This window comes from Eurosta solidaginis, chromosome 5, assembly GCF_040869045.1.
Source record: "Eurosta solidaginis isolate ZX-2024a chromosome 5, ASM4086904v1, whole genome shotgun sequence".
In the NCBI taxonomy this organism is placed as follows: Eukaryota; Metazoa; Arthropoda; class Insecta; order Diptera; family Tephritidae; genus Eurosta; species Eurosta solidaginis.
The window spans coordinates 181869175-181896421 of NC_090323.1; the positions used below are offsets into that span (position 1 = coordinate 181869175).

Below are 27247 nucleotides of genomic sequence, written 5' to 3' on the forward strand. Positions count from 1 at the left end.
ATGACAAGATCACTTTGAATGCGGCATGACTGTCGCACTCAATATGAGAGTGGTATTATAACAATAACGTATACCTCCGTTTAAAATAGGCTTGAATACATTCCCTCTAGGTCATATGACTTTATATGAGCGGTGGATGCTCTCTATCTACTTTAGGATATCCTCCCTCAGAAGCTGAGGAATTGGGACATTCTTTCTTAGGTCAGACTTTGTTAGAACCCTCTATAGTGATGTTCAGAATTTTTTCACTTTCGATCTAGCGGTTCTCGATGCCCCAACCCAGCTAGCCGTACGTTATTACCGGTTTACATATATATCAGTATACAAATCGTTCTTAGTGCATGTCGGCACTTGATTTGCCCTCAAGACAAAATCCAATATATACTTAGTGGAAGTGTTCCGCCACAGGAGATTGCAGTCAAAAACGACCACTAGATAATTTACCTCTGCTGCATACTCTTATGTCACACCATCTAGGGTTATTTATTGTCCTAAGAATATTTATAGTGACAGTGACAGGAAAGGTGCCGTTTTCGATAGGTTGATGTTGAGGCCACACTGACATTATTTTTGTTAGGTTTGGTGCAGTACTGTGGGTCCCTGATGGTTAAGCTGCTCTTCCCAATTAAAAACGTGTGCTGATTTTATTTCCGTTTATAATCTGATAAGTACGTATTTAGCTTGCTCATCAAGGGTAGCTGACAGTCAATTTATGATCATAAAGTTGCTAACTGTAAGTTGCAAGACGAAAGATATAGTACATTTTTACACTAAGAGATAGTTCTTATAGATCTTATTCTGTAATAGTTTGGAAACAAGTTCCCATACGTTTTTATAAATTTTTGTAAGACTTTCTCATTTTAGCTACATATTGCCCATCTGCCGCGCATTTACCAAGGGTTTTCGGGCAGAGAACTAAATACGGTTAAAATATTGTCGCGTTGTTGTTGTTGTTGTAGCAGTGGCGTAATAACCGTTTATGCATCTGGAGTCTAGTCGTCATTTGATTCGTATCACTTAAGACCAGACATGCTTAACCAACGAAACGATATCATTTCGTTACGATAATCAACGTTAATAAACTAAACGAAGTCATTTCGTTTCGTTTATTAACGTTAAGATCGTAAAATTGACATTAATTTGACGTTCTTAACGTTAATAAACGAAACGAAATGACTTCGTTTCGTTTATTGACGTTGATTATCGTAACGAAATGATATCGTTTCGTCGGTTAAGCATGCCTGCTTAAGACTGAAAAACAGTTCATCTTACCAGAAAGATTAAGCAATTTTCTTTTATTTTATTAATTTTCTATATTTACACCAATCAGCTTTAATTTCTGCATTACTAACCGATTCTAATATCTCAAGTTTGACTTTACTTTGCAAATGAACAGGCAAAGTGTTGGTTGCACGAAACATTGCATCAAAAAAACTACGCAAACACATCTCCTTCTCCGACATATTTTCCTCAACTAAAAGTGGTACGTCCATGAGAACGTCTTCTTGTGGTGTTTGTGTCTCCGCCGACACACTTGATATTACAATCTCATTCTTCAATTTCTGTTGTTGTTGTTGTTGTAGCAGTTCCAATTTATATTCTTGTCCTTTCGTCAAAACAATTGGTTTGGCCAACTGTACAAGCCTTTCCAATTCTGGATCGTCTTTGCTACGGTATGGTGCTATAAAACTCATGTCGCTATAATAACTCCATGGCATTTTAATATCAGTTTTTTGACACTGCGGCAGTGTGACTTCATCTTTATTATAATTGGAGCGTGCTAATCGTATTAATTCGTTGCGATAGCACATCATAAAGGTTTTGTAGAGTTCATTCCAAATGTTTTTTGCTTCATTACCTAAGACGAGGGAAATTCTTATCAAATTTTTTCATTTGGGTGTATACTGATAGGTTAAATATTAGGATTCAAGGGGTTGTGTAGCGGAATATATAGCTTCTCCAACCCAATTGTCAACCTTACCTTCGAGCGGCGAATCCCGTTTCACTAACAGACGAGGCTCTGGCGACCCCAAGCTCCTCATGGAACTTGGGGGTGGGGAGGGAGGGATGGCCTGAAGGTTTAATGTGGCCATATAAATCGTTCCCGAGATGGTCGGGCCAGCACCTTAATGGTGCTGTGTTACCGGAGCGTATCGGATCTGTATCCGACAAAGGACCATCACATCGATAACACTCCCCAAAGCCTTCGGGGAGTAACCTAATCGCTACAACAACAACAACAACAACTATTTTTCTGATAAAAAAAAACTACCATTTTTAAAACCCAACTTGACTCCTGCTTGAGCCCAAATTCTATTTTTGTATTCTTCGTCCTTGTATCTTCACAGGCGATAATCGTACAGACCCTTATTTTCCTGTACCATAGATATGAGAGCCACCAATTTGCGATCCTTATGCGACGTCATGTTGAAATGTGGGTATAGATATGTATGCACAGATTTCTTAAAATAGATAAAATATTAATATAATATTTTTTGTTATTTCAAAATGCAATTTACAGCAGTAACTTTATGAAAACAGCTGATGAAATCAACAATTCGTATGGGCGCTTTCAGCACTTTTTCATATATATGAGTTTAACACAACCACGCATTTTTATGGAGAACTGTAGAATGAGCGACACTGGTGCCATCTGATACTGGAAAGTAGCCATTTCATTATCATAAGAAGAAGAATTTGAAATTTGCTTTGGCGTTGGTGGTGTTGGCACACTTTGCAAGTGAAATTATTTTTCCCACTGGTTGGTAAATTTTCTAACATTTTTCGCAAATAAAAACTGCAATATAACAATCGATCACCACACAAAATATGTTAGCAAGTATTTTTGTTGTATAGGGAGAATGTTTATAACAGTGCTTCGCGAGATTTTGTATGTGATTGGGCAAGATGTAGTAAACTTCAATTGCCAAGTGTGAAGTTCCTTCATATTTACAAACGCAACATCTTGGTTGATTGTGTCGATGTATTGGAATGAATAAGCTTGTGTTAAACGCATCTGTATGAAAAATGTCATTGTACCGCGCCCTTTATTGCTGTTGATACGTTGCAAACAAATTAAGGCCAAATTAAACTTCCTTAACCCTAACGCCATAGCCGTAACCAGGCCCATATCCATAACCATCACCAAAGTGATCGATTAATGGTGCCTTAACCTAAAATCCTTAACCTAATCGTGAAAATTTCATAAAAATTAAGAAAACACAAAAAATTACAAACATATTCCACAAAAAATAAGTCTCTTAGTCATAACGTATCCAAAACAATGAATAAAATCTACAAAAAGTTATTAAATTCACCAACTCAAATATTTTTAGGTTATGGATATGGCGAGAAACCAAAATCCAATTGGTTGGCTATGGTATGGTTATGGCGTTAGCGTTATGATATGGCACCATTAATCGACTACATTGTTTTCCATAAAGTTGGTTCGATCAGCTGTTTTATCTGGTTATGGTTATATGGTTATAAGTCACCATAAATTGGCCCTTAAAAGGTAGGTCCGATCGGCTGTTTTATCTGGTTATGGTTTTATGCTAATAAGTCAGCAATAATTGGCCCTTTAAGTATAGGAAATTATAAGAAAAGTGTAAAAGGGAACGAGTTAAATAGCTGAAGATATCAAAAAAACTTCTGTTAAATCGGTAAGCGCTAGCACCGTTAGATCACTATACAAAAATGGCTTATATGATATGATATGATATGATAGAGTACCACGTAAAAAGCCTAATATATTATAAGAAGGTCAACCAATGTAAGCGTATGAATTTCGCCAAAAAATATATAAATGAGTCACACCAACCTTTGGAACAAACATTCTTTTTACGGATGAAAGTAAATTTGAAATATTTGGTTGCTATGCTTATTGATCTCAAGACATTAAATTGTAGCAGAGCCTTCCTATCTCTCACTTTCATTTTTAATTTAATATCTGTGGTGGTTGACTGCCCCTTTTTACTTGAGCGTATATTCTTTCTTATTCCTAATATTTGTTTAATGAATCATGCCACATTTTATGTTGTGCTGGCGAGGACCAATTATGCGGTCAATGCTCCTCTTGTTAGAGCTCTTAAAGAGTTTAACTTGCTCCCAAATTCTTCAGTTTTGGACTTCTCCTACTGTGAAAAAAGATTTAAAATGCTACTAAATGACATGTTGAATTAGTTGGTAGTCTATCTTTACCTGTAACTAATCTGTACGAAATGTAATACTTTCAAGACTAAATAAATATTATTATTATGAAAAACCTCCAAAGATATGGGGGAGCAAGAATGAAGCCTTTATTGATAAATGCGTGGTGCAGGCTCCATAATGATGTGTAGATATATGGCGGCATGGGGGGTCGGTAATCTTGTGTTTATTGAATCTACAATGAAAAAGGAAGATTATCTTGACATTTTGAAGAACAATGTCGCCCTTAGTGTGGAGAAATTGGGCTTAACGCAGAACTGGATATTTCAAGAGGACAATGACCCTAAGCACTCCTCCAAAATTTTTAAGCATTTGTTGCTCTATCGTACTCCGAAAACTCTTGATCATCCACCGCAATCCCCAGACCTTAATTCAATTTAGCACCTGCAGGAAGAACTCGACAAAAAAAAAATTAGTGAAAGGAACATTTCTAGGGAGGACAGAAAGAATGAATTCACAATGGTCAGAAGGTATAATAATTGACTGTGCATTGTTTCTAAAGGAAAAAAGTGACATTTCGGAAGGCAAACAAAAATTTATTTAAATCAATTGAAATTCAATATTCGATGAGCATTCTGCCTGAATCACTATGCGTCGTCCAACGGCAAAATTTCTTGGTTGCTCATATTTCCGTGCTAGAGAAATAAATCAAAATATTTCTTGAGCGTTCACTTAAGAGCAGCGTAGGGCCCTTAAATCGGGTTAACTATAGTACAGTTTCAGATACATTTTTGAACATTCGAGATACGACCTTCGTAACAAAACTTACGACTTTTCTAATACAATTGGTATATGCATCACATATTTGACCAAAAGTCATTAGCTCAGATCACGCTGATGATTGTAACATTTTAACATAAGTGTTAAGTTATAAATCTTAAACTACAGCTGTGAATTTTTATTACATGTATATACATATGCACTTAAACTTTATATGGGCTGCTAAGTGTATAACTTTATATACACTTATAAAATTGTTGCGCATAAAATTAGTTCTAACAAGTAAGGAAGGCTAAGTTCGGGTGTAACCGAATATTACATACTCAGTTGAGAGCTATGGAGACAAAATAAGGAAAATCACCATGTAGGAAAATGAACCTAGTGTAACCCTGGAATGTGGTTGTATGACATGTGTATCAAATGGAAGGTATTAAAGAGTATTTTAAGAGAGAGTAGGCCATAGTTCTATGGATGGACGCCATTTAGGGATATCGCCATAAAGGTGGACCAGGGCTGACTCTAGAATTTGTTTGTACGATATGGGTATCAAATGAAAGGTGTTACTGAGCATTTTAAGAGGGAGCGGGCCTTAGGTCTATCGGTGGCCGCCTTTTCGAGATATCGCCATTAAGGTGGGCCAGGGGTGACTCTAGAATGTGTTTGTACGATATGGGTATCAAATGAAAGGTGGTAATGAGTATTCTAAAAGGGAGTAATCCTTAGTTCTATAGGTGCAAGCCTTTTCGAGATATCGCCATAAAGGTGGACCAAGGGTGAATCTAGAATGTTGGTACGATATGGGTATCAAAACAAAGGTGTTTCTGAGCATTTTAAGAGGAAGTGGACATTAGGTCTATAGGTGGACGCCTTTTCGAGGTATCGCCATTAGGGTGGGCCAGGGGTGGCTCTAGAATGTGTTTGTACGATATGGGTATCAAACGAAAGGTGTTACTGAATATTTTAAGAGGGAGTGGGCATTAGGTCTATAGGTGGACGCCTTTTCGAGATATCGCCATTAGGGTGAGCCAGGGGTGACTCTAGAATGTTTGTACGATATGGGTATCAAACGAAAGGTGTTACTGAATATTTTAAGAGGGAGTGGGCATTAGGTCTATAGGTGGACGCCTTTTCGAGATATCGCCATTAGGGTGAGCCAGGGGTGACTCTAGAATGTTTGTACGATATGGGTATCAAACGAAAGGTGTTACTGAGCATTTTAGGAGGGAGTGGGCATTTGGTCTATAGGTGGACGCCTTTTCGAGATATCGCCATTAGGGTGGGCCAGGGGTGACTCTAAAATGTTTGTACGATATGGGTATCAAACGAAAGGTGTTACTGAGCATTTTAAGAGGGAGTGGGCATTAGGTCTATAGGTGGACGCCTTTTTGAGATATCGCCATTAGGGTGGGCCAGGGGTGACTAGAATATTTGTACGATATGGGTAAATAACGAAAGGTGTTACTGAGCATTTTAAGAGGGAGTGGGCATTAGGTCTATAGGTGGACGCCTTTTCGAGATATCGCCATTAGGGTGGGCCAGGGGTGACTCTAAAATGTTTGTACGATATGGGTATCAAACGAAAGGTGTTACTGAGCATTTTAAGAGGGAGTGGGCATTAGGTCTATAGGTGGACGCCTTTTTGAGATATCGCCATTAGGGTGGGCCAGGGGTGACTAGAATGTTTGTACGATATGGGTAAATAACGAAAGGTGTTTCTGAGCATTTTAAGAGGGAGTGGACATTAGGTCTATAGGTGGACGCCTTTTCGAGGTATCGCCATTAGGGTGGGCCAGGGGTGGCTCTAGAATGTGTTTGTACGATATGGGTATCAAACGAAAGGTGTTACTGAATATTTTAAGAGGGAGTGGACATTAGGTCTATAGGTGGACGCCTTTTCGAGGTATCGCCATTAGGGTGGGCCAGGGGTGGCTCTAGAATGTGTTTGTACGATATGGGTATCAAACGAAAGGTGTTACTGAGCATTTTAGGAGGGAGTGGGCATTAGGTCTATAGGTGGACGCCTTTTCGAGATATCGCCATTAGGGTGGGCCAGGGGTGACTCTAAAATGTTTGTACGATATGGGTATCAAACGAAAGGTGTTACTGAGCATTTTAAGAGGGAGTGGGCATTAGGTCTATAGGTGGACGCCTTTTTGAGATATCGCCATTAGGGTGGGCCAGGGGTGACTAGAATGTTTGTACGATATGGGTAAATAACGAAAGGTGTTACTGAGCATTTTAAGAGGGAGTGGGCATTAGGTCTATAGGTGGACGCCTTTTCGAGATATCGCCATTAGGGTGGGCCGGGGGTGACTCTAGAATGTGTTTGTACAATATGGATATCAAATTAAAGGTATTAATGAGGGTTTTAAAAGCGAGTGGCCCTTGGATGTATATGTGAAGGCGTTTTCGCGATATCGACCAAAATGTGGACCAGGTGATCCAGAAAATCATCTGTCGGGTACCGCTAATTTATTTATATATGTAATACCGCGAACAGTATTCCTGCCAAGATTCCAAACGCTGTTGATTTCGCCTTGTAGAACTTTTTCGTTTTCTTCTACTTAATATGGTAGGTGTCACACCCATTTTACAAAGTTTTTTCCAAAGTTATATTTTGCGTCAATAAACCAATCCAATTACCATGTTTCATCCCTTTGTTCGTATTTGGTATAGAATTATGGCATTTTTTTCATTTTTCGTAATTTTCGATATCGATAAAGTGGGCGCGGTTATGGTCGGATTTCGGCCATTTTTTATACCAAGATAAAGTGAGTTCAGATAAGTACTTGGACTAAGTTTAGGAAAGATATATCGGTTTTTGCTCAAGTTATTGTGTTAACGGCCGAGCGGAAGGCCAGACGGTGGACTGTGTATAAAAACTGGGCGTGGCTTCCACCGATTTCGCCCATTTTCACAGAAAATAGTTACCGTCATATAATCTATGCTCCTACCAAATTTAAGAAGGATTGGTAAATTTTTGTTCGACTTATGGCATTAAAAGTATTCTAGACAAACTAAATGAAAATGGGCGGAGCCACGCCCATTTTGAAATTTTCTTTTATTTTTGTATTTTGTTGCATCATATCATTACTGGAGTTGAATTTTGACTTTTGAATTTTCGGTTTTTCGAAATTTTCGATATCGAAAAAATGGGCGTGGTTATAGTCCGATATCGTTCATTTTAAATAGCGATCTGAGATGAGTGCCCAGGAATTTACGTACCAAATTTCATCAAGATACCTCAAATTTTACTCAAGTTATCGTTTTAAAGGACAGACGGAGGGACGGACGGACGCACGGACATGGCTCAATCAAATTTTTTTTCGATACTGATGATTTTGATATATGGAAGTCTATATCTATCTCGATTCCTTTATACCTGTACAACCAACCGTTATCCAATCAAAGTTATGATACTCTGTGAGCTCTGCTGAACTGAGTATAAAAAGTGTGGATTTATACACTATGACCAAGACGGTTTATGTCTCCACTATTTCTCCATACACTACTACTATGTGTAAAGCCCGGTTTTTCAGTAGTTGCTTAAGTTAACTTAAACTAAGTTTACTTAAACTCTAGTCAAATTCACAAATCACACAAGAAGATTGCATGTAAACATTAGATAGCTGTTTTTTATGACGTATGAATTGATCCTTTTCCTTCAGCTTTATTTTTCTCGCTCTATTTTCATTCGCTCAAGGTTCAACTGTGACGTAGATGAGCAGAACGAAGCAATTTTGAACTCTGAATGCACAATCTGGTTGGGGATTTGTGTGTCAAATTTATACTCCAGTTAAACTAATGAGCAGTTTTTCAGTCACAGTTTAAGGCCGCCTTTGGGGTATGCTTTTTGGTGCCGCAACATTAGATTTTTTATTATCTATAGATAATTTATATATACGGCAACATTTATATTATGTATACCCAACAAATATGGAAAAAAGGCTCTCCAGCGAAACATATATCTAGTTCCGGAAGTGATATCCAACATCATTATTTAATTGTTCTTAAACCATATACATAGTACTCGAGTTGATATCCAACGTCATTATTATTTTTCAATTAATATCCCAATTTCGAGAGATCTTGAGAAATATACAATTCTCAAATGAATATTCAACACGTTTATCCAGTTGATATCCTACATTGCATATCGAGCTGAGGTGGAGTTGAAAAAAATCTCCAAGGTGGTACCACCAAAACCAACAGCTGTTTATTGTGAGAAATAAACACCTGGTTGATAGCAGTAATGAAGCGTAAGTAATCAAAAGTAAATTATATAGGCGGCCGCCGTGGTGAAGGTTTTTCAATTAGTAGAAAGTTTTTCTAAGCGGGCTGCCCCTCGGCAGTGTTTTGCAAGCACTCCGATTATATTTCTGCCATGAAAATCTCTCAGTGAAAACTCAGCTGCCTTGCAGATTCCGTTTGGAGTCGCCACGCTAATTTGTAGGAAAAATTAAAAGGAGCACGACGCAAATTGGCAGAAAAGCTTGGCCTAAAATCTCTTCGGAGGTTAAGGCGTCACATTTATTTATTTTTCTCATTATATATATTTCATTTCATTTTCGTGAAAATACTGTAGTATGGAATCTTACATTTGAGTCCAGTTAGAGAACCACAAGTTGTTAATTACATTTTTTCAACTTAAGTAATAGCATATTTTGCTTTATAAAAAATCCCCCCTTTTGCTGAGTATGCTATGATTCTCGAGTTGAGCCACTGTTTCGAAACAACTCTTGAGGTTTTAGAAGTATGCATAGTTATCAACATGGTACTCAAGCCCAAATGTTTGTTGGGCCTTATGCCCGATTTTTCAGTACAAGTTCAACTAAGTTTGTCAGTTAAACTACGCTTAAATTTATTCTGCAGTTTTTCAGTCTATTTTAATTGAAGTTTAAGCTGAGCTTAAGCGGCCGATCGGACAGGGCTAAACTGTAGTTAACCTATCATTTATTTGCGTTCGTTGGCAATGACGTCGAATATACCCAACATGCCTTTGGGCTTAAGTACCACTACATCTCATGTTGATAACAAGTCAAAAGTTGTTTCGAAATAGGACTCAACTTGAGAATCATTACGTTCTGCGCAAAACAGGAAATTTTTTATAAAGCCAAAAATGCTATTACTTAAGTTAAAAAAAATATAGTTCCCCACTTGTATTTATGTGTGGTTCTCTCACTGGGCTCAAATGTAATATTACAATGCTACAGTATTTTCAAGAAAATAAAATATGTATAATTTATTTTTAATTAATAGCGTTGCTTTGCTACTATCAGCCAGGTGTTTATTTTTCACTATAAACAGCTGTTGGCTTTGGTGGTACCACCTCGGGGAAGATTTTTGTTCAACCCACCTCAACTCGATATCCAAAGTAGGATATAAACTGGAGAAATGTATTGGATATGTATTTGAAAGCTGTGGATTTCACAAAATCTCTCAAAGTTCGGAAAATAATTGTAGAATGACGTTGGAGGGCAACTCGAGAACTATACATTTTACAAAATTTATCAAAGGTTGGATACTGATTGGAGAATGAAGTTGGATAACAACTTGGTAACTATCTGGTTTAAGAATAATTACAGCACGATGTTGGATATCAGCTCTGGAACTAGATATATATTTCTCTAAGGCCCGGTTTTTCAGTACAAGTTCAACTCAGTTTGTCAGTTAAACTACGCTTAAACTTATTTTGTAGTATTTCAGTCTACTTAAACTGAAGTTTAAGCTAAGCTTAAGCGGCCGATCTGCCAGGTTTAAACTCTAGTTAACCCATCAGTTATTTGCGTTCGTACAAAATGGCGTCGAATATACCCAACAAGCATTTAGGCTTGAGTACCATTAGAGCTCTTGTTGATAACTAGGCATACTTCTAAAATCTCAAGAGTTGTTTGGAAACAGTGGCTCAACTCGATAATCATAGCGTACTCAGCAAAAGAGGGAACTTTTTATAAAGCAAAATATGCTATTACTTAAGTTGAAAAAATGTAATTAACAACTTGTGGTTCTCTACCTGGACTCAAATGTAAGATTCAATGATGTTGATGTAGGTCCTTCGGTGTGGCAGGCGGAGCACGCTACCATCACACCACGGCGGCGCCTATATAATTTATTCTTGATTATTACGCTTCATTACTGCATCAGCCAGGCGTTTATTTCTCACAATAAACAGCTGTTGGTTTTGGTGGTACCTCCTTGGAGATTTTTTTCAACTCCACCTCAGCTCGTTTTATACAGACCAATTCTAAATATTCTCGCGGAATTTTGTTCTGGTGGATTTTTTTATTCCCGCGGAAAAATTCCTCCAATTCTGTTCTCCTAGGGAGAAGAATAATTGGAGAATAGGAAATTCGAATTTTCGAAGTCAGCTGTTTGCCAATTGGAATTTTTTTGTGCATTTTTCTTTTTGTTTAAGAAATTGAAAAGTTTAATTATTGCTGCGAGTTTGTTTAAAATTTAGAAATAAAATATGAACAATACACAATATTGCATTTCATATGGAATTGACTAAAATTAGTAATGAATTGGTGCCACAGCAACATCGACAAAGGAGCATAAGAAGAAGCAGACGGCGGGATAACACAAATCCGTTGGAGTTTTATTCTTCCATTCAGCAAAGCAATTTTCTGGCGGACAAGTCGAGTTGAATTCGTCTTTCGTCATATGCCAAAATCTATTTAAGCCTTCTTAAAAAATCCTTGCACAATTTCTGGATGGCTGTATCAAATATACCAAGAGCTCTTCCGTTGCTTATGATATACTTTTCGACTTAAAATGTACATATTTTAGCACAAATTTGTACAAATAAGTTCCTTCTTAAAAGAACCATTTTTCTTTAAATATTTTGATGCATTCCCTTTAATTTAACAAGTGAACAAACTCCTAATGCGGCAGTTACTCACGAACGTACGTACCAAAAACGTGTCAGTTGACACGACCTATCTTATGAGTGTGCAATGTAAACGAAAACTCACCGACGTGCAACGCCCGTACGTACGTAGCCCGGAACCTAGAAATCAAAACAATTTTGATTTTTTCCGTAAGAACGTGTCAGCTGATCGCTCTCTCACTAGACAGAGTTGCCTAGTAAACTTTTGTGCGCTAATTTTTGACCGTTTGCAGTTTTATGCAAAAACACCTAATTAAAGTTTGAAAAATTGTGAAAATAATTCGAAATAATTATGTAAAAGTGCAGATTATAAATATTTAATCTATTTATAATTATTTAATGTTAATTCCAGCCTTTTACAACATCAAAAATTAAATTGTACTCAGACGCACACATTGTTTCCTACGGGCCTGAGGGTTCGGTCAAACGTGTTTCGTTCGACAAACGTCCGTACGTACGGCACACATCGGTGGGTAATTGCCGCTTAAGAAATGACAGAGAAATCTCCCTCTCACTCACATTCATAATATCTACTTTCTCCCGTTACCGGTTTCCGCTTTTTCGAACATTGTTCAGAATAGGAGGAAAGGGAGAAGTGAAAAAACTCACAAGGAATTTTTATTTAGAATACGAGGAAGGGAAAAAACTCGTACGGAATTTTCGTTTAGAATTGGGCTGATAATGAAAGATAGAGCGGGATTTCGATTAGATTCTTAATAGATCTAATCGATCTCTTTTTAGAAATGCAGAATCGATTTTTTTTAAATCATTCGATTCTTTAGGCATCGAAGCTTTCATCACTATCTGCTTTACGGACGCTTGAGGAAATACATATTCTGTAGTTTAAATTACTTTTGTAAATTTAGCTTTATTATGTTGTTGGCTTCGAGAGAAGCCACTTCTGGTAAGTAATATATTGAAAATGTGTTTATCTATTTTTTGGTATGCTCATATATGTATGTATGTAACACTCCTATATTTCTAATACAGGTTGAGTACATTAACAAACATCAGAGTGCCGATATATTGCTGTTTAAAAGTTTTTGTTTTTGTAATCAAAAATCGAATGTACCCAAATGTAAATTTTTTCTTACACTTATGCTTCTACAATCACAAAAATTTCGTAGGCTGTCTTTTTTTATTTCGATATCAAGACTCATTGCGAGCATAAATACGATCCCTATATTTTTGACAGTTTGTATTTACAATTTGTATTGAGCATGGCGGAACGATACAAGGTGGCAGCATGCAACAGCTGATTATAAACTTTTTTATTTGATTTGATACATCACCGGGTTGAATTTTATATAAAGCAAGCATGCTTAACCAACGAACCGATACCATTTCGTTAAGATAATTAACGTTAATAAACGAAACAAAGTCATTTTGTTTCGTTTTCTGCCATATCAAAACGAAATCAAATCGTTTATGTTGATTATTAATTTCAAACTATGCTGGCAAAGCTGATTGATGGCGGAGTCATTAAAGGTGAAAGCATTAGCCAAGCTGATTGCAAATTTTCTCATGAATTTTGACAGTACGAACATATCTCAGAGTATTTTTGACATTACCACCAACGAATTACACAAACAAATTACATGGAGTTTGTGTGTGTATGTCCGCTCGCTGTTACCACCTTACGGCTTCACCATGGCTATAGCATTGCCAGCACAATTCTAACATAAAGTATCACGTTTTTTTAACGTTTTTAACGTTAACGAAAGCTTTTCGTTTCGGTTAAAAACGAGATACAATTTATCTTGATAATTTCTTTATCGATAATATTTCGAAGTGTTTCAACGGAAACGGTGGAAATTTTTTGATAAACGATTAGCTTAACGTTAAGGTGCATCCCTGATATAAGGTGCCACGATTTTCAAACTTTTGTTGATTTGTAGGGGTAGAGGGGGTCCTAAAAATCACAAAATTATCATCCGCAGCTCTAGGAAACTTTTATTTTATGAAATATAAGCTTTTTAATTTCCAAATTTAGTAAAATTTCAACTTAAGTCCTGCACTTAAAATTCGGTTCGCACATGTCGATAGCGGTATCAAAACACGCGTATTTGCGTCAAGATTCAGGATCTGAAAGCAGAAACTATATTTTGTATCTCGTTTAAAACTTATTCGCGGAAAACACGTCGGTACTATTGTCGGGGTTTTCGCTGTTGCAATTAAACAAACGAAAACAGATGAAGGTGGTGAATAGTGTCGCCAGCTCCGGAACAATATCTGTTTATCTTGGTAGAACATTATAAGGTGGTGGCACGTCGACATAAATGCAAACAAGCATACACTATCCATGTATTTTGTTTTTGTAAAACACTTTTAATAATTTGTAGTCTAATATTATTTGGGGTGCTGCGCAGAAGGGTGTACTACGCAGAAGGACATCACCGTGGCGGTAGCCACGGTTATACCACACACCCGGACTTGGCATGGCGTAGCCCAGGGTTATTTTTTATAAGCGCGGCCGCAGGCCGCCTATGCAGAAAGGTTTTATACGTAGAATTACCGTTGGAATCAGCATAAAAATCTCTATAAAGTCCGATTTTTTATTTTTTTATTTTTTTTACAAATGTATGTATTCTGCACTTGTTCCAATTAAATACATTAATTTCAAATTATTCAGAGAATTACAAAACAAAATACATTGATAGTGTATGTTTGTTTGTATTTATGACGACGTACCACCACCTTATAATATTCTACCAAGATAAAAAGATATTGTTGCGGAGCTGGCAACACTATTCACCACCTTCATTTGTTTTGTTTGTTTAATTGCAACAACAAAAAAAGCGACAATAGTACCGACGTGTTTTCCGCGAATAACGGAACAAGTGCAGTATATGGACAATGCTGATATAAAAAAACGAAAAATTGAGATCGATAGGTATTAATAAAAGAAACATAACGGTATATTTTTTTTTGTTGGGCAAACAACAACAACAAAAGTTATTAAAGGTCAAAGTTCATAATAAGCTTTTTTTAATCTAAATTACTTCTAAAGTATTGAACCCAAAATTTTGATATGATATTTGGATATGTATTTCCACTACCTTTCATTTGATGTATATCTTAAGTATATAACTGCAAAGAATTTCCTAAAATAATATAATTTTTTAAAAAACATATCAAATTTTTTAAAAACTTAATTTTTTTTAATTTAATTGCTGTACTAAATATATGAAAATATAGTTTGGTAGATGGGAAATAATTTAAGCTTTCATTTAAAATTATATATAATATCCTTAGTCCCATCAATTCAATACCAACTGTCCTGTTCCTGGTATACCAAAACTTAATTTTGGGCAAATTAACAGTAATTCTGCGCAGAACACCTGGTATTTGTTTCCTTTATGTGCAGAACACCTTTCCGAGTTGGCGGCCTTTGGCCGCGCTTATTTAAATAACCCTGGGCTACGCCATGCCAAGTCCGGGTGGTTGCCTGAACCGTGGCAACATGCCACGGTACGCACTCTTTTTCTCGTTTTTAGGTACAGCCTAATAAAATTACAACAACCATGTTTTGAAAATGGCAATAAGGCCATACTGGCTTTATTTCAATATACATACACATACATACATATGTACAAATAAATATGCGTAATTTACTTAGTAAATATAGCACTTTTAAACATCGAATTTTTTAAGTATTTTACGGGATAGGAAATCAAATGAAATCAAATGAAAGGTAATTTTGCTACCTATACAATGAAAAAAAAATTTTGAAAATCGGTTCGATACTTAAAGAGAAATTTAGATTAAAAAAAATGCTTCATATGAACTTTGACCCTTAATAACTCCTGTTATTGTCATTTGCCCACAAATAAAATTGTGTAGTTATACTCACCTTGACCATGTCTATCAATCCTCATACTTCATTTTTTGATTTTGGAATTGTCCGTATACTGCACTTAAGCCCGAATAACTTTTAAACGAGATAAGGAATATAGTTTCTGCTTTCGGATTCTGAATCTTGACGCAAATACGTGTCTTTTGATACCGCTACCGACATGTGCGACCCGAATTTTAAGTGCAGGACTTAAGTTGAAATTTTACTAAATTTGGAAATTAAAAATCTTATATTTCATAAACTAAGAGTTTCCTAGAGCTGCGGATAATAATTTTGTGATTTTTAGGACCCCCTCTACCCTACAAATCAACAAAAGTTTGAAAATCGTGGCACCTTATTCAAAATATTCCCCTTTATGTTTGTAGGTATGCCACCATGCTGCCACCTTGTATCGTTCCGCTATGGTATCCCAGCAAACACAGTTTCTAACGTTAGAGAAATATTGTAGTTTTACAATAGAATTCTAATGTAGTTCTATAATGCATTTCGAATCGAAAACTAGGTTATAGAACTAGGTTAGAATTTGACTGTGAAATGATTCGAATAACACTAGAAATGCGATGTTATGATTATTGTCACAGTTATCGATTATTTGCACATGATCAGTCATCCTTAGTGCTATACAAACAAAATAAAAATAGTGAAAAGTTGTGTGGAAATATTATAAGCTGGGAAATAAGTTTATTTTATTTATAAAAAGAAATACTAGTAAGCGAAAATGAATCAAAAAAGGTCAAAAACGGACAGCGAGCAGATTATTGAAGTGCTATTTGAATGGCATGAAGAAAACGCTTCCTCATCCGTACCTCAAACCAATGTCGAGTGGAAGCGAAAATTTCAACACAATAACTAGTACTGAAAACTGTGAAACATATGATAGGATTTTGAATTATTTTTATTTTATTATAATTTATAAGCTTTTAACCAAATAAAAGTATTTGATATAATGAAGCAATGGAAATTTCGCTGATTTTAAATAAATGAATTTAATTGCGCATCACTTCAAAATTCTCATTAGAAACCCATTAGTAATTGGCGTTAGAATTCGATATGAATTCTAACCCTTTTCTCGATATCGAGAACGAAGTCCCCTTTTTGTCGAGAATGCTATAATTCGCGACAGTTTCGCAAATCGTCATCTAACCTTCTACCTTAGAGAAATACTTTAGAATTCGATTCGTCTTCTAATCGGTTTCTAACCTAAATGTTTGTTGGGATTGAGTTAATCTTTTGTTTTTGTATTGAGTTAATCTTTTGTTTAGTGGACAATTTGTGGATCTAAATAATTGCTGAAATCCATTAGTGCACAATTAAGCATCCCGGCAAAGAACACACAAGGAATTTGTTTGAATATTGTAGATGATTGCATTTCTCTTTAGTACACCATTAGCGACTCCTCTACCTCCCAAAGCATGGTGCACTAGTGGAAAACTTAATCGAATTCGGGAGGGGTATCAAAATACCCGTATTGACCTCGGTATTAATCATCCGAAGGCGGAAATAAAAAATCCTTGAATATTCACAAAACACCTTTTAATGAACCACTTGAAAGCCTGCAACTGTTTTTTTGCAAATATTTCCTAACGCAGACAGAAATTGTTTTACCCGGCGATCGTATATTAGCAGCTGAAGTATTAGCAAAACGTAAAAAGAGCCAGGTTTGCGACGGGAAGATGAACAATGATGTAATAGCATGCAAGCCGGGAAGACTTCATTAGAAGGAGCCAAATACCTACTCTATCAGCAGCTTGGTGTAGTCACCGCTAATTCAGGAGATATATTCCGTGAAGATATCGGCGCCCATGAAAAAGCGTCTCTTTCATATTTAAAGCGGCGACCCCAAAAGAATCGACCCGATGTGAATCCAGGTGACCTTTTATATGCCCCCTTAATTCTTGCTGGCCGTGATTTGGAACCAGAACTGGTTTGTGTTAATTGCACAGGAAAGAAAGGCAAACTTGGCGTTCTTACTGATGGCTTTGTGTTAAACTGCAGCTTAAATCTGGCACGTTTGATTCTTCGCGAGGATTGTTCATTATTGCGCTCACTCACTAAAGAAATGCCCTTTGAAATCGCGGTTGGCTTAAATGGACGTATTTGGCTCAAGGCGAAAAGCCTTCGAGAGACTATTGCTTTAGGAAATGCAATATTGGCTGCAGAAAGTGCATCATATGAAGAAATGCCAAACATTTTTGAAAATATTGGAAATATACTAATTAGTTAAATATTTCAAGATTTTATTTTTGCATTTTTCCGTGACAAAGTAGAGTTGCTGTTTTAACGATAAAGGCACTTGCCGAAGGTTTTGAGAGTGCTATCGGTGTTGATGGTCCTTTGGGGGATATAGATCCGGTACGTTCCGGTAATTAGTTTTATTAGAGACCATTAAAGTACTACCTTGACTTGGAACGATTTGACACGACCACGATGAACCCTATTCAAGTCGCTAGTTTCCTGGGACTTACGTTATATGATTTCGATGACGTTTTCTGAATGATGCACCTATTTGAAGGTGCGAAGCATTGTTAGTTTAGGTATATTGGGTTCGCTGGAGCCTCGCTTGTTAAATAAAAAGATTCCGCCTAGTTAATATTGGCAAATGGGTTGGAGAGGCTGCGCTAGCAACGTAGTAGACCTTTTGTATTGTATAGTAAACTTTTTATTGGAGCATCTTCATCACCATATTTCAGCGTACATAGTAAAAGGGGCAATTTTTATTTTGAGTTAGATCTTTCTGCACGTGTTTGTTTGTTTCTGACCATGGTTATTGTACCATGTTTCTGACGTTATGTTTTCCCTGCCTTTCACACAACACCTTACGCCATACAACCGCTATCGTGATAAATATACTCTCCGAATGGGGCTAAACTTTACCGGGGCAAGTCATTTTTAGAGCTACTTTTTGCTTTTAATTTGGTGTTTCATTATTTACGTAATTCATTGGATTATACTGGACTGCAATGTGGAATTATGGTACAAAACACATTTTGGTGTACCCATTTCATCGATGCTGGGCAAGTTGTTTGGGTGACAGGCGCTTCAAGTGGCATAGGAAGAAGATTAGCTCTTGTGTTGGCGAAAAATGGAGAACGATTAGCTATATCAGCTAGAAGGGAACATTTGTTAGATTCCTTGAAGAGAGAATGCTTAGAGCTTTCACATTGTTTTTGCATTTGCATTTTATATCTCTATCCGTATCTGGTTCATGTACCATTGGAACACGAGGAATGTGAACCATATGGATCATGTTCATGTTTCATTTGAACACGAGGGTTTTTGCATTTGCCTGTTAAATTTCACACCTTTTCCAGTTCAAGTTCAGAAAATTACAATTCAAGTTCAGAATTTCCAAATAAAATTCAGAAATTTACAATTCAAGTTCAGAAATTTACAATTCAAGTTCAGAAATTCCAATTTAAATTCGGAATTTTCCAATTCAAGTTCAGAAAATTAAAATTTAAATTCAGAAAATTGCAACTCAAGTTCAGAAATTTACAATTAAAGTTCAAAATTTTCAATTCAAGTTCAGATATTTTGTCGGGTATTTTTTTTTCAGCCAATGGAAATAAATGTATGTAATATGGTATCTATGTGTTCAGGAAGCATTGGACATCTTAATTCGTTTAAATCAATTTTGCGAGATATTGAAGAAAAAAACTCGCTCATAAGAAGCAATTGCAATGCTATCCAGCTTAATTCTTAGCGTTACAACCATTAATCTGCACTGAGTATGACAGCAGTGATGACGAAGATATGACCACTTGAACAGTTAACGGAGCGTCCACACTCCCGGAAGTAACGTATAGGTATTGTCTGCATAGATCTCGGCGCCATATGTCAAAATATCTCAACTTATCCGCCATCATTATTATATATCATGAATTAGCCCTTATTCGCGACTTTGGCAGTTTCCTAACAAATCATGGGAGCTTTCCCTGTTTCGCTGTAACTGACGGCGATTGGGAGCACCATGAGAGGTCAAGTCTTCCTCTACCTTCGCTACTCTGTGGAGGTCTCTCCCTTCCATTGCTTCCAAACTGCTGTTTCGACTGAAGTACCTGGGGTACACTATACCCAAGCCACCATTTTGGCAACATGGTCAACGAAGCATCAACACTTCCGCAAGAAACATATAAGTATAAAATTAATTAATAAAAATAACTTTTGAAAATTAACACCCTACTTATAAATTTCTGAATTCGAACTGTAATTTTCCGTACTTGAAATGTAATTTTCTGAACTTGAATTGTAATTTTCTGAACTTGATTTGTAATTTTCTGAACTTGAAATAACAATTCTGAACTTGAATTGTAGTTTTCTGAATTTCAAATTTCTGAACTTAAACTGGAAAAGGTTTATACGTATCTGGTACACGCGTCATTGGAACGGAACTATCACTAAAAATTAAGTCTGGCAGGGTCGACTTAAGTAAAAAAAAAAAAAATTGTTTATAAACAGCTGTTAAAAAAAGCAAATTTGTGATGATAAGTGTTTACTATATGTTTACAATGGTGGTGATAGAGAAATATTGATGTTATATGTGAAATACAATATATTAAATGCGTACTAAATGAAAAAACACTTTGATAATTACCTACAACTAGACAAACATTTTATTTCACAAACTGCAAATAAATACATATATACACAACGTTTAATTCATGTACTCTTTTAGTTGCATAGCAGCAGCACCAACACTACGACGGCCAGCATAAATGTAAGTATGATTATCATCGTCCAATTGAATTATAGAATTTTCCTCAGTGACTTGCTCTGTATTGGAGTTTTCTTCCTCCATTTCAACATGCTCAAATTGTGATGAAACAACTGCATCTGCTGTTGAAGCATTTCGCATTATATTGCTCTTGCGTCCTAAATTTCCAAGGCAACCTTCAAATAGTATTTCAGCAATGGCTTTACGCGCATATATTCTTTGTTCCATTGACATTTCTTCATATTGTATAGCCCATGATTTCGCTAAAATCTCGGAAGCTTCACTTATAGCAGGTGAATTCGTTGCATTTACTTGTTGAACTACAGGTGTTTTTGTTGATGTTTTTCGTGTAGTTATTTGTTGTGCTGTGTTATCTTCAGTTGGTGTGGAGTCTGTGTTCACGTTTAGTGCATCTTTGTCGTCAGTCTCTAAACGTTCAAGTTCTTCGATTATCTGATCTTGCGACTGCATGGAGTCTTCAATGTGCACAATTTCTTGATACTCTCCTACATCTGCTTCTAAGTCTTCCATTGGGGGTTTTGTGCCATTCGCTTGCATTTGCTGCGGACGCGGCAAAAATGTAAACGTATGAAATTGATTATGAAATTGTTGTTGAAATGAACGTTCATCTGCATATTGCGCTTCTTCCAAATGTTCTTCCGAATCATTTCCCTTATCAGATATATATTCGTATTTTGTGGGTTCGTTTTTGTTGTATTCAATAGAAATTTCCTGTGTATTATGTGTTGAAGAAACGTGCGATTTTACTGAGCAGGCAGGAACGATGGATTGTGTAGGTTGGATTTTGTTGCCTACTCGGCGCTGTTTAAATAAAAACCAATTTTAAGTGCAATTTTTTTTTGCAATGTATGCGCAAACTTACCAATATTTTCTTCTCGTCATATTGTACACGTTTGCGATCCTTACGAGGATCTTGATTTTGTAAGAAATTCAACATTTTAAAATACCAAAGCGAAGTTGTATAACGTTTGCCCATGCGATTGCTTGCCTTTATACGTGCGCATTCCCGACGATAATTTGTGCGAAATATGTTTATTTTACGTAGTACATCTTCTCGGCAAGCATACGGATCAATTTCGCGCATTTTTGTAATTAATACTTCATAGCCTTGCGTTTTACATTGTCTATCCTTGTACAAGGGATCATTCATATCCCATAGCGCTGGTAAACTTTCATACAAAGCAAAAAATTCGGTCCAGAAAGTACGTTTACCCAATGCTTGTGGAGGTTGGCGCGCATTTGCCATTTCCGTGATTGTTATCTATTTTTAACGAATTTGTAAAGTGAGGAATGGGCGGCAAAAATTACAACAATAAAAAACGTAGCGAACGCGTAACAATACCTCAATCACACAAATTCGCTTGTCCGCTCGGCTTGATTGCCCGACATCAACTGAGTCAAGCAGCAAATCAAGCAGGTGAAATCAAGCACGTACATACATACATACATATTGCTCTCTTTTTATTCACGTGTCTATTAGGGCTGATCACATTCAACACGGCGTCTACAGACCACAACCACAATAAACCAAGGCTTGACGACAACCGTAGCCAAGCATTGGCTTCTTAATTACTTTGAAAGCGGCAGCCACCAATATGAATTACAGCAAATAGTAGCGAAAAATTTATAAAAAAATATTAATTATGTTTAACAAACGCCCAAAAGAATGATTTTAGCTTTTATTATCTGTTATTTACTTCTATTTTAGTTTTTATTGACAAAATAAAAAGGACGCCACTCACTGTCGCTTCGCAAAAATAGAATTAGGTTTAATCTGGCTGCAACAGCTGTCGTGTTTGATTGTCTGCTGCTCTGTCGCGCCGAAAATAACGACGCTCATAAGAACATGTAAAAATAATATGACAGATATGGCGGCTACACCGCCGTCGTGAATGTAGTCAGCCCTATTGTTTTTATATTGAAACCCTCCACCTTTTTAGTACATATGATTGCCTATATACTTGTATATATATACGTATGTATGTATTTATGTACCTCATCACGACAGCTTACGGGCTCACATGGCGGAACGATATAAGGTGGCAGCATAGCGACATACCTACAAACATATATAAAAGTTTGATGTATCTACTTTGTTTTTGTAAATTCGATGGACAAATGTCAAAATCGTACTGCGTCGGAAGTTGATGTATCAATTCAAATAAAAAGTTTATAATCAGCTGTCCCATGCTGCCACCTTGTATCGCTGCGCCATGCGTGCTCAACATTTCATTGTTTGTGCTAAATTACCTCGTTCCTTTTCGTTGGCGGTCTCTTTCAAATCCCATTCAAAAATTTTTAATTCAGGCAACGATGTTCACAGTAACGTTGGCCGCGGGAGCGCATTTCGATGCTTGCCAATCATGCGTATTTTTAGTGTACTCAGAGCAGGAAGGCTGTTATCGGAAAGTTATAGTCATAGATTAGATTGATACGAATCTTTTGTTTACGCTCTCATATTTTCGCTCTCACGAGGGATTTATCTTCTAGTTGTTGCTGGCAACAATCACAGATAAATCCCTCGCGCCAGCTGAAGCGGGTGCCAGAACAAAAAATGTGCCAGCCAAAACGAAAAACGTGCCAAAAATTTTGATTAACTTTAGTTTGACCTACAACTGTAGAATAGCGTTCAAAAATTATGGGAAAAAGGATAAAAATACTTGTCTTAGTGTAAGTATTATTAGTTCGAAGGCGGAGGGTAAATATTATTTCCCATTCAAAAGTTATCACTAAAAACAGGTTTTGTAAATATGAACTCCCGATGCAACCAGTCCATTTTGATCACAGAACCTGGAACGCCAGACATGTAGGATAAGCCCTATCCATTAAATAATGTTAACTATTATATCATAAGTCCGATTTACAGAAATTTCAAAAGAATATATGATTTTCACTGCGAGTTAAATGCGTTACAATATTTGACTAATTAATTTAATCGAAATGTTAGTTTTACTTAGATTTGTTTATATTTAACTCTAACTAGTCGTATTATTGTAAAATAACTTTAAGGAAATAAATATTTTACGACTATCATTTTATTAAATGATTGAAACTGTAATCGCCGAAATGTATGTCAAAAATCCCCATTTTCAGATCTATTAATTTTTGTTTGGAGTGGCATCATTGATAAATGTTATAAAAAATGTGCATTTTGACAGCGCTCTCTCGAAACAAAGAGTTGCAAATCCATTCATCTATGTTATAGTGATGAGAAACAACAAGTAAGGAAGGCTAAGTTCGGTTGTAACGGAACATTACATACTCAGCTGAGAGCTTTGGAGACAAAATAAGGGAAAATCACCATGTAGGAAAATGAACCAAGGGTAACCCTGGAATGTTTTTATATGACATGAGTATCAAATGGAAGGTATTAAAGAGTATGTTAGAAGGGAGTGGGCCATGGTATATAGGTGGACACCTTTTCGAGATATCCTCATAAAGGTGGACCAGGGGTGACTCTAGAATGTGTTTGTACGATATGGGTATCAAATTAAAGGTATTAATGAGGGTTTTAAGAGGGAGTGGCCCTTAGTTGTATATGTGAAGACGTTTTTGAGATATCGACCAGAATGTGGACCAGGCTGACCCAAAACATCATCTGTCGGGTACCTTTAATTTATTTATATATGTAATACCATATTTATATATGTAATACTACGAACGGCGGCCAAGCAACATCAAAATTTTAGAAATAAGGTTTTTCAATTAGAAGAAACCTTTTCTAAGCGGGGTCGCCCCCCGCAGTGTTTGGCAAGCGCTCCGAGTGTATTTCTGTCATGAAAAGCTCTCAGTGAAAACTCATCTGCCTTGCAGATGCCGTTCGGAGTCGGCATAAAACATGTAGGTCCCGTCCGGCCAATTTGTAGGAAAAGCAAGAGGAGCACGACGCAATTTGGAAGAGAAGCTCGGCCTTAGATCTCCTCGGAGGTTATCGCGATTACATTTATTTTTTTTTTTTTATTTATAATACCACCAACAGTATTCCTGCCATGATTCCAAGGGCTTTTGATTTCGCCCTGCAGAACTGTTTCATTTTCTTCTACTTAACATGGTAGGTGTCACACCCATTTTGCACAGTTTTTTCCAAAGTTATATTTTTCGTCAAAAAACCAACACAATTACCATGTTTCATCCCTTTCTTCGTATTTGGTATAGAATTATGGCATTTTTTCATTTTTTGAAATTTTATTTTTTTTAGTTTACTCAGAGCTGGAAAATTCGGAAAAATCGGAAAATTATAGTGATCAGACACAAAATTTTTTTGAGCCGACTAGTAAAAAATGGGCGATTGTTTTTTTTTTTAATTTTTCCGATATTTTACTAATTTACACCAAATTAGTTAATAATTAATTTAAAACTGGTAAAATCTTTAGAAAAAACAATTGCTTAGTTGCTCATGAGAGCCTGTTATTTAAGATACTCTGAGTTATACATAGAATTATAAAGATATCATGAAAGTATCTGTACTTTCAATTAAAATAGAAAAAACGTATCGACACCAACTAAGAACCGTAGCGAAACCTCCCAGCGGGTTAGAGGGCGTACGATAAACCCGCGGCAGGTATGTATATCGTAAGAGCGACTAAAATACCCAAATGCTTCAAGGAGTTGTGTAGCTGCCAGCGCAATTTATAGCTTCTCCAACCCAATTGTCAACTTCAGATACCCGTGGAGAATCCTGTTTCTTTAGCAACCGAGGCTATGACGACCTTTTTTTTTGTGGGAGGGCTAAAAAATGAATTGCTGCCGTCGCAGCAACCGTGTGTCCATAGACTAAAAAACAGCCCCGTTTTGGAACCGTCGCCCACCCCGGTACCACTTTCGCATTACTTCAGGGTGGCGTTCCATTCATTTGTCTCTGCGTCCAGATTCCCGCTATTTGCTCTGAGTGTCGATTTAATCGCCACTACTTCGCATGCGAATTTCTCTGCGCTCCCTCTCAGCATTCATCAGGCGTGTCATGACTATAAATGCTATTTTGCTCACTGCAGTGCAGCGGTCTTTCCTGTTGCACATTTGTGAAACTAAATTTCTCGTGGTAGGTTCCTCCCCAAAGACTATATGCAAGACGAATCTTTCTTCGTGGAAACGGGTCTATGACGACCCCAAGCTCCTCATGGGACTAGGGGTAGGGGCGATATGGCTTAGTAGGTTCAAGGTCATATCAAATCGTTCGCGATCGGGCAACATTAAATTATAAGCCCGACCCGTCTCGGGAACGATTTATGACCACATTCAACTTTATAGGCCCCCTCCCCCAGCTCCATGGGTATTAGTCACCTCCTAGAACGCGTATATCTCATTCTTAGTGCCTCTAACCCGCTGTGGGCTGAATTCTACTGAAAGAATTTCTACTGAAAACAGAAAAGTTCACTATTTGTTTAACCAATTAGCGCACAATGTTCCCATTTGGGAACTTATACAAATTATTAAATATTCTTGAATGAGAACTACTGATCATAAAATCGATAACGAATTATGCTATGCATATATTCAGCTGTTCTTGATGCTCTCTTACGATATCATGGTCAGTAGCAAACAAATAATCTCGGAAGTGGTGCATTTTTTCATTTTCAGTTTTTATCTGCAAATTTTTATTGATTTAACCGAAAAGTGAATGTGATATATTTTCTTACTGCTAATGCGTACAAAAATATCGAGAGAGATGTCAAAAGAAGTTGGCCGAATACGCGTCTTTTGACACCTCTCTCGATATTTTTGGAAGCATATTAGCAGTTCTAAACTTTTACCCTAGATTTTGACGTAACTAAATAAAATAGTTTTGTCGCAAGATAATTGCTTACACTTCACAATTCCAACGTTCTTCCAATATTCCCAGTTTTTGTAAATATTTTTCGTTATTGGTTTAGGCTGAAATTTTTATATATACAGAACTAGCTTTACCAAGCGCACGTTGTAACGCCCGAGATCGAATGGATGTTGCGTTATTTTTTCTGTTTTGTTTGTTGATAATTTAATTTATTGTTCTGTAAATTGAATTCAATTTTGTACGCATATTTGGTGAAATTTTCTGTTATAACATTTTATTCTTGTAACTTATTGTATCTTATTTTATATTATTGTATTGCTTTTACCGCTGATGATTGTTGCTTTGATTACATTCCGAAGAGGCATGACTGGTGAGCGAATTTTCAAAGTTGATATATGCGCAGGCATTCCTTTTGGTTCTAAGGAGTATAGAAATTCATTTGGATAATTCACAAATTTATCTTCATCTGTAACTGTGTCGATCGATTTATATTTCGTCACTTCACCAGGAAATTGATTTTGAAAGCGATCATTGATTTTGTTAACATGATAATTTTTGGGAGCTAAGATAGTTCTTTCGCATAGCCAAAAAACAAAAACATTTAAATTTAAAATTCTTAATTCTGAAATATGAAAAACTTTCGTCTTGATCGAAGGAACCTCGAGCCAAAATTTGGTGATGCTCGAGGTATAGCAAACACGTTTTCATAGGGAACACACACACAGAATTTGATTTTTATAGAAGATGTAGATAGACTGAAGCTAAACAATTTTTTTAACAGCGGCAGATTACTAAACGTCCAAAAGGCATAACAGCTAAACTCAAAAATTCAGTCAAACTTTAGGTGTTAAAATAACTTAAGTTTGTACGGCAGCCATAGTTTTTCCCCATTCCACATTTTACTGTAGGTTTTAGGACTTAACGTCACATAGCTCCTTACCAATTTTAATTATCCTACCATTACGACATCCAGATATATGCAGTATAATATATTCCATTTGTATGGGAGGTGCCACGCCCCCTTTTTCCCAATTCCATATTTTCTTGGTGGTGGGTGTTAAGGATTGA

General features: G+C 36.6%; 4 protein-coding genes across 12 annotated transcripts in view; 2 read left to right on the forward strand and 2 right to left on the reverse strand.

Annotated features, from left to right (window-relative positions):
• The window catches only part of LOC137251684 (uncharacterized), a 115407-nt gene that overhangs the window by 5400 nt on the left and 82760 nt on the right, over positions 1-27247 (forward strand). For 2 of the 3 annotated variants that reach the window (XM_067786434.1, XM_067786440.1), the window contains exon 1: positions 20129-20391. The exons of the other annotated variant lie outside the window; for it this stretch is intronic. The gene's annotated coding sequence lies outside the window, so the exon portion shown is untranslated. Of the gene's footprint in view, positions 1-20128; positions 20392-27247 lie in introns of those variants that run through there. 3 annotated transcript variants of the gene reach the window in all.
• LOC137251688 (uncharacterized) lies at positions 1281-15972 on the reverse strand. 5 transcript variants are annotated; one of them, XM_067786452.1, is made up of 3 exons: positions 15672-15972; positions 2366-2462; positions 1281-1858 (listed from the first exon to the last, which is right to left on the reverse strand). In XM_067786452.1, exons 1-3 carry the CDS (start codon positions 15678-15680, stop codon positions 1296-1298), a joined length of 669 nt encoding a protein of 222 aa, XP_067642553.1. In that variant the 5' UTR covers positions 15681-15972; the 3' UTR covers positions 1281-1295. The 5 variants fall into 5 exon arrangements, with proteins under 5 accessions (XP_067642553.1, XP_067642551.1, XP_067642554.1 ...); XM_067786450.1 differs by having other exon boundaries at positions 1982-2462; positions 15672-15971; XM_067786453.1 differs by lacking the exon at positions 15672-15972 and adding an exon at positions 2520-2753.
• On the forward strand, positions 16393-17898 carry LOC137254342 (exosome complex component RRP40-like). Its single transcript, XM_067791994.1, is given in 3 exon segments — positions 16393-16476; positions 17264-17408; positions 17411-17898. Coding segments are annotated over 3 exon segments (717 nt in total).
• Positions 20170-22777, reverse strand: LOC137251686 (uncharacterized). Of its 3 annotated transcripts, XM_067786446.1 has the most exons (4): positions 22543-22594; positions 22405-22468; positions 21272-21670; positions 20170-21210 (listed from the first exon to the last, which is right to left on the reverse strand). In XM_067786446.1, the coding sequence occupies exons 2-4, from the start codon at positions 22456-22458 to the stop codon at positions 20329-20331; spliced, it is 1335 nt and encodes a 444-aa protein (XP_067642547.1). In that variant the 5' UTR covers positions 22459-22468; positions 22543-22594; the 3' UTR covers positions 20170-20328. The 3 variants fall into 3 exon arrangements, with proteins under 3 accessions (XP_067642547.1, XP_067642549.1, XP_067642548.1); XM_067786448.1 differs by lacking the exons at positions 22405-22468; positions 22543-22594 and adding an exon at positions 22660-22777 and having other exon boundaries at positions 20172-21210; XM_067786447.1 differs by lacking the exons at positions 22405-22468; positions 22543-22594 and adding an exon at positions 21752-21785 and having other exon boundaries at positions 20172-21210.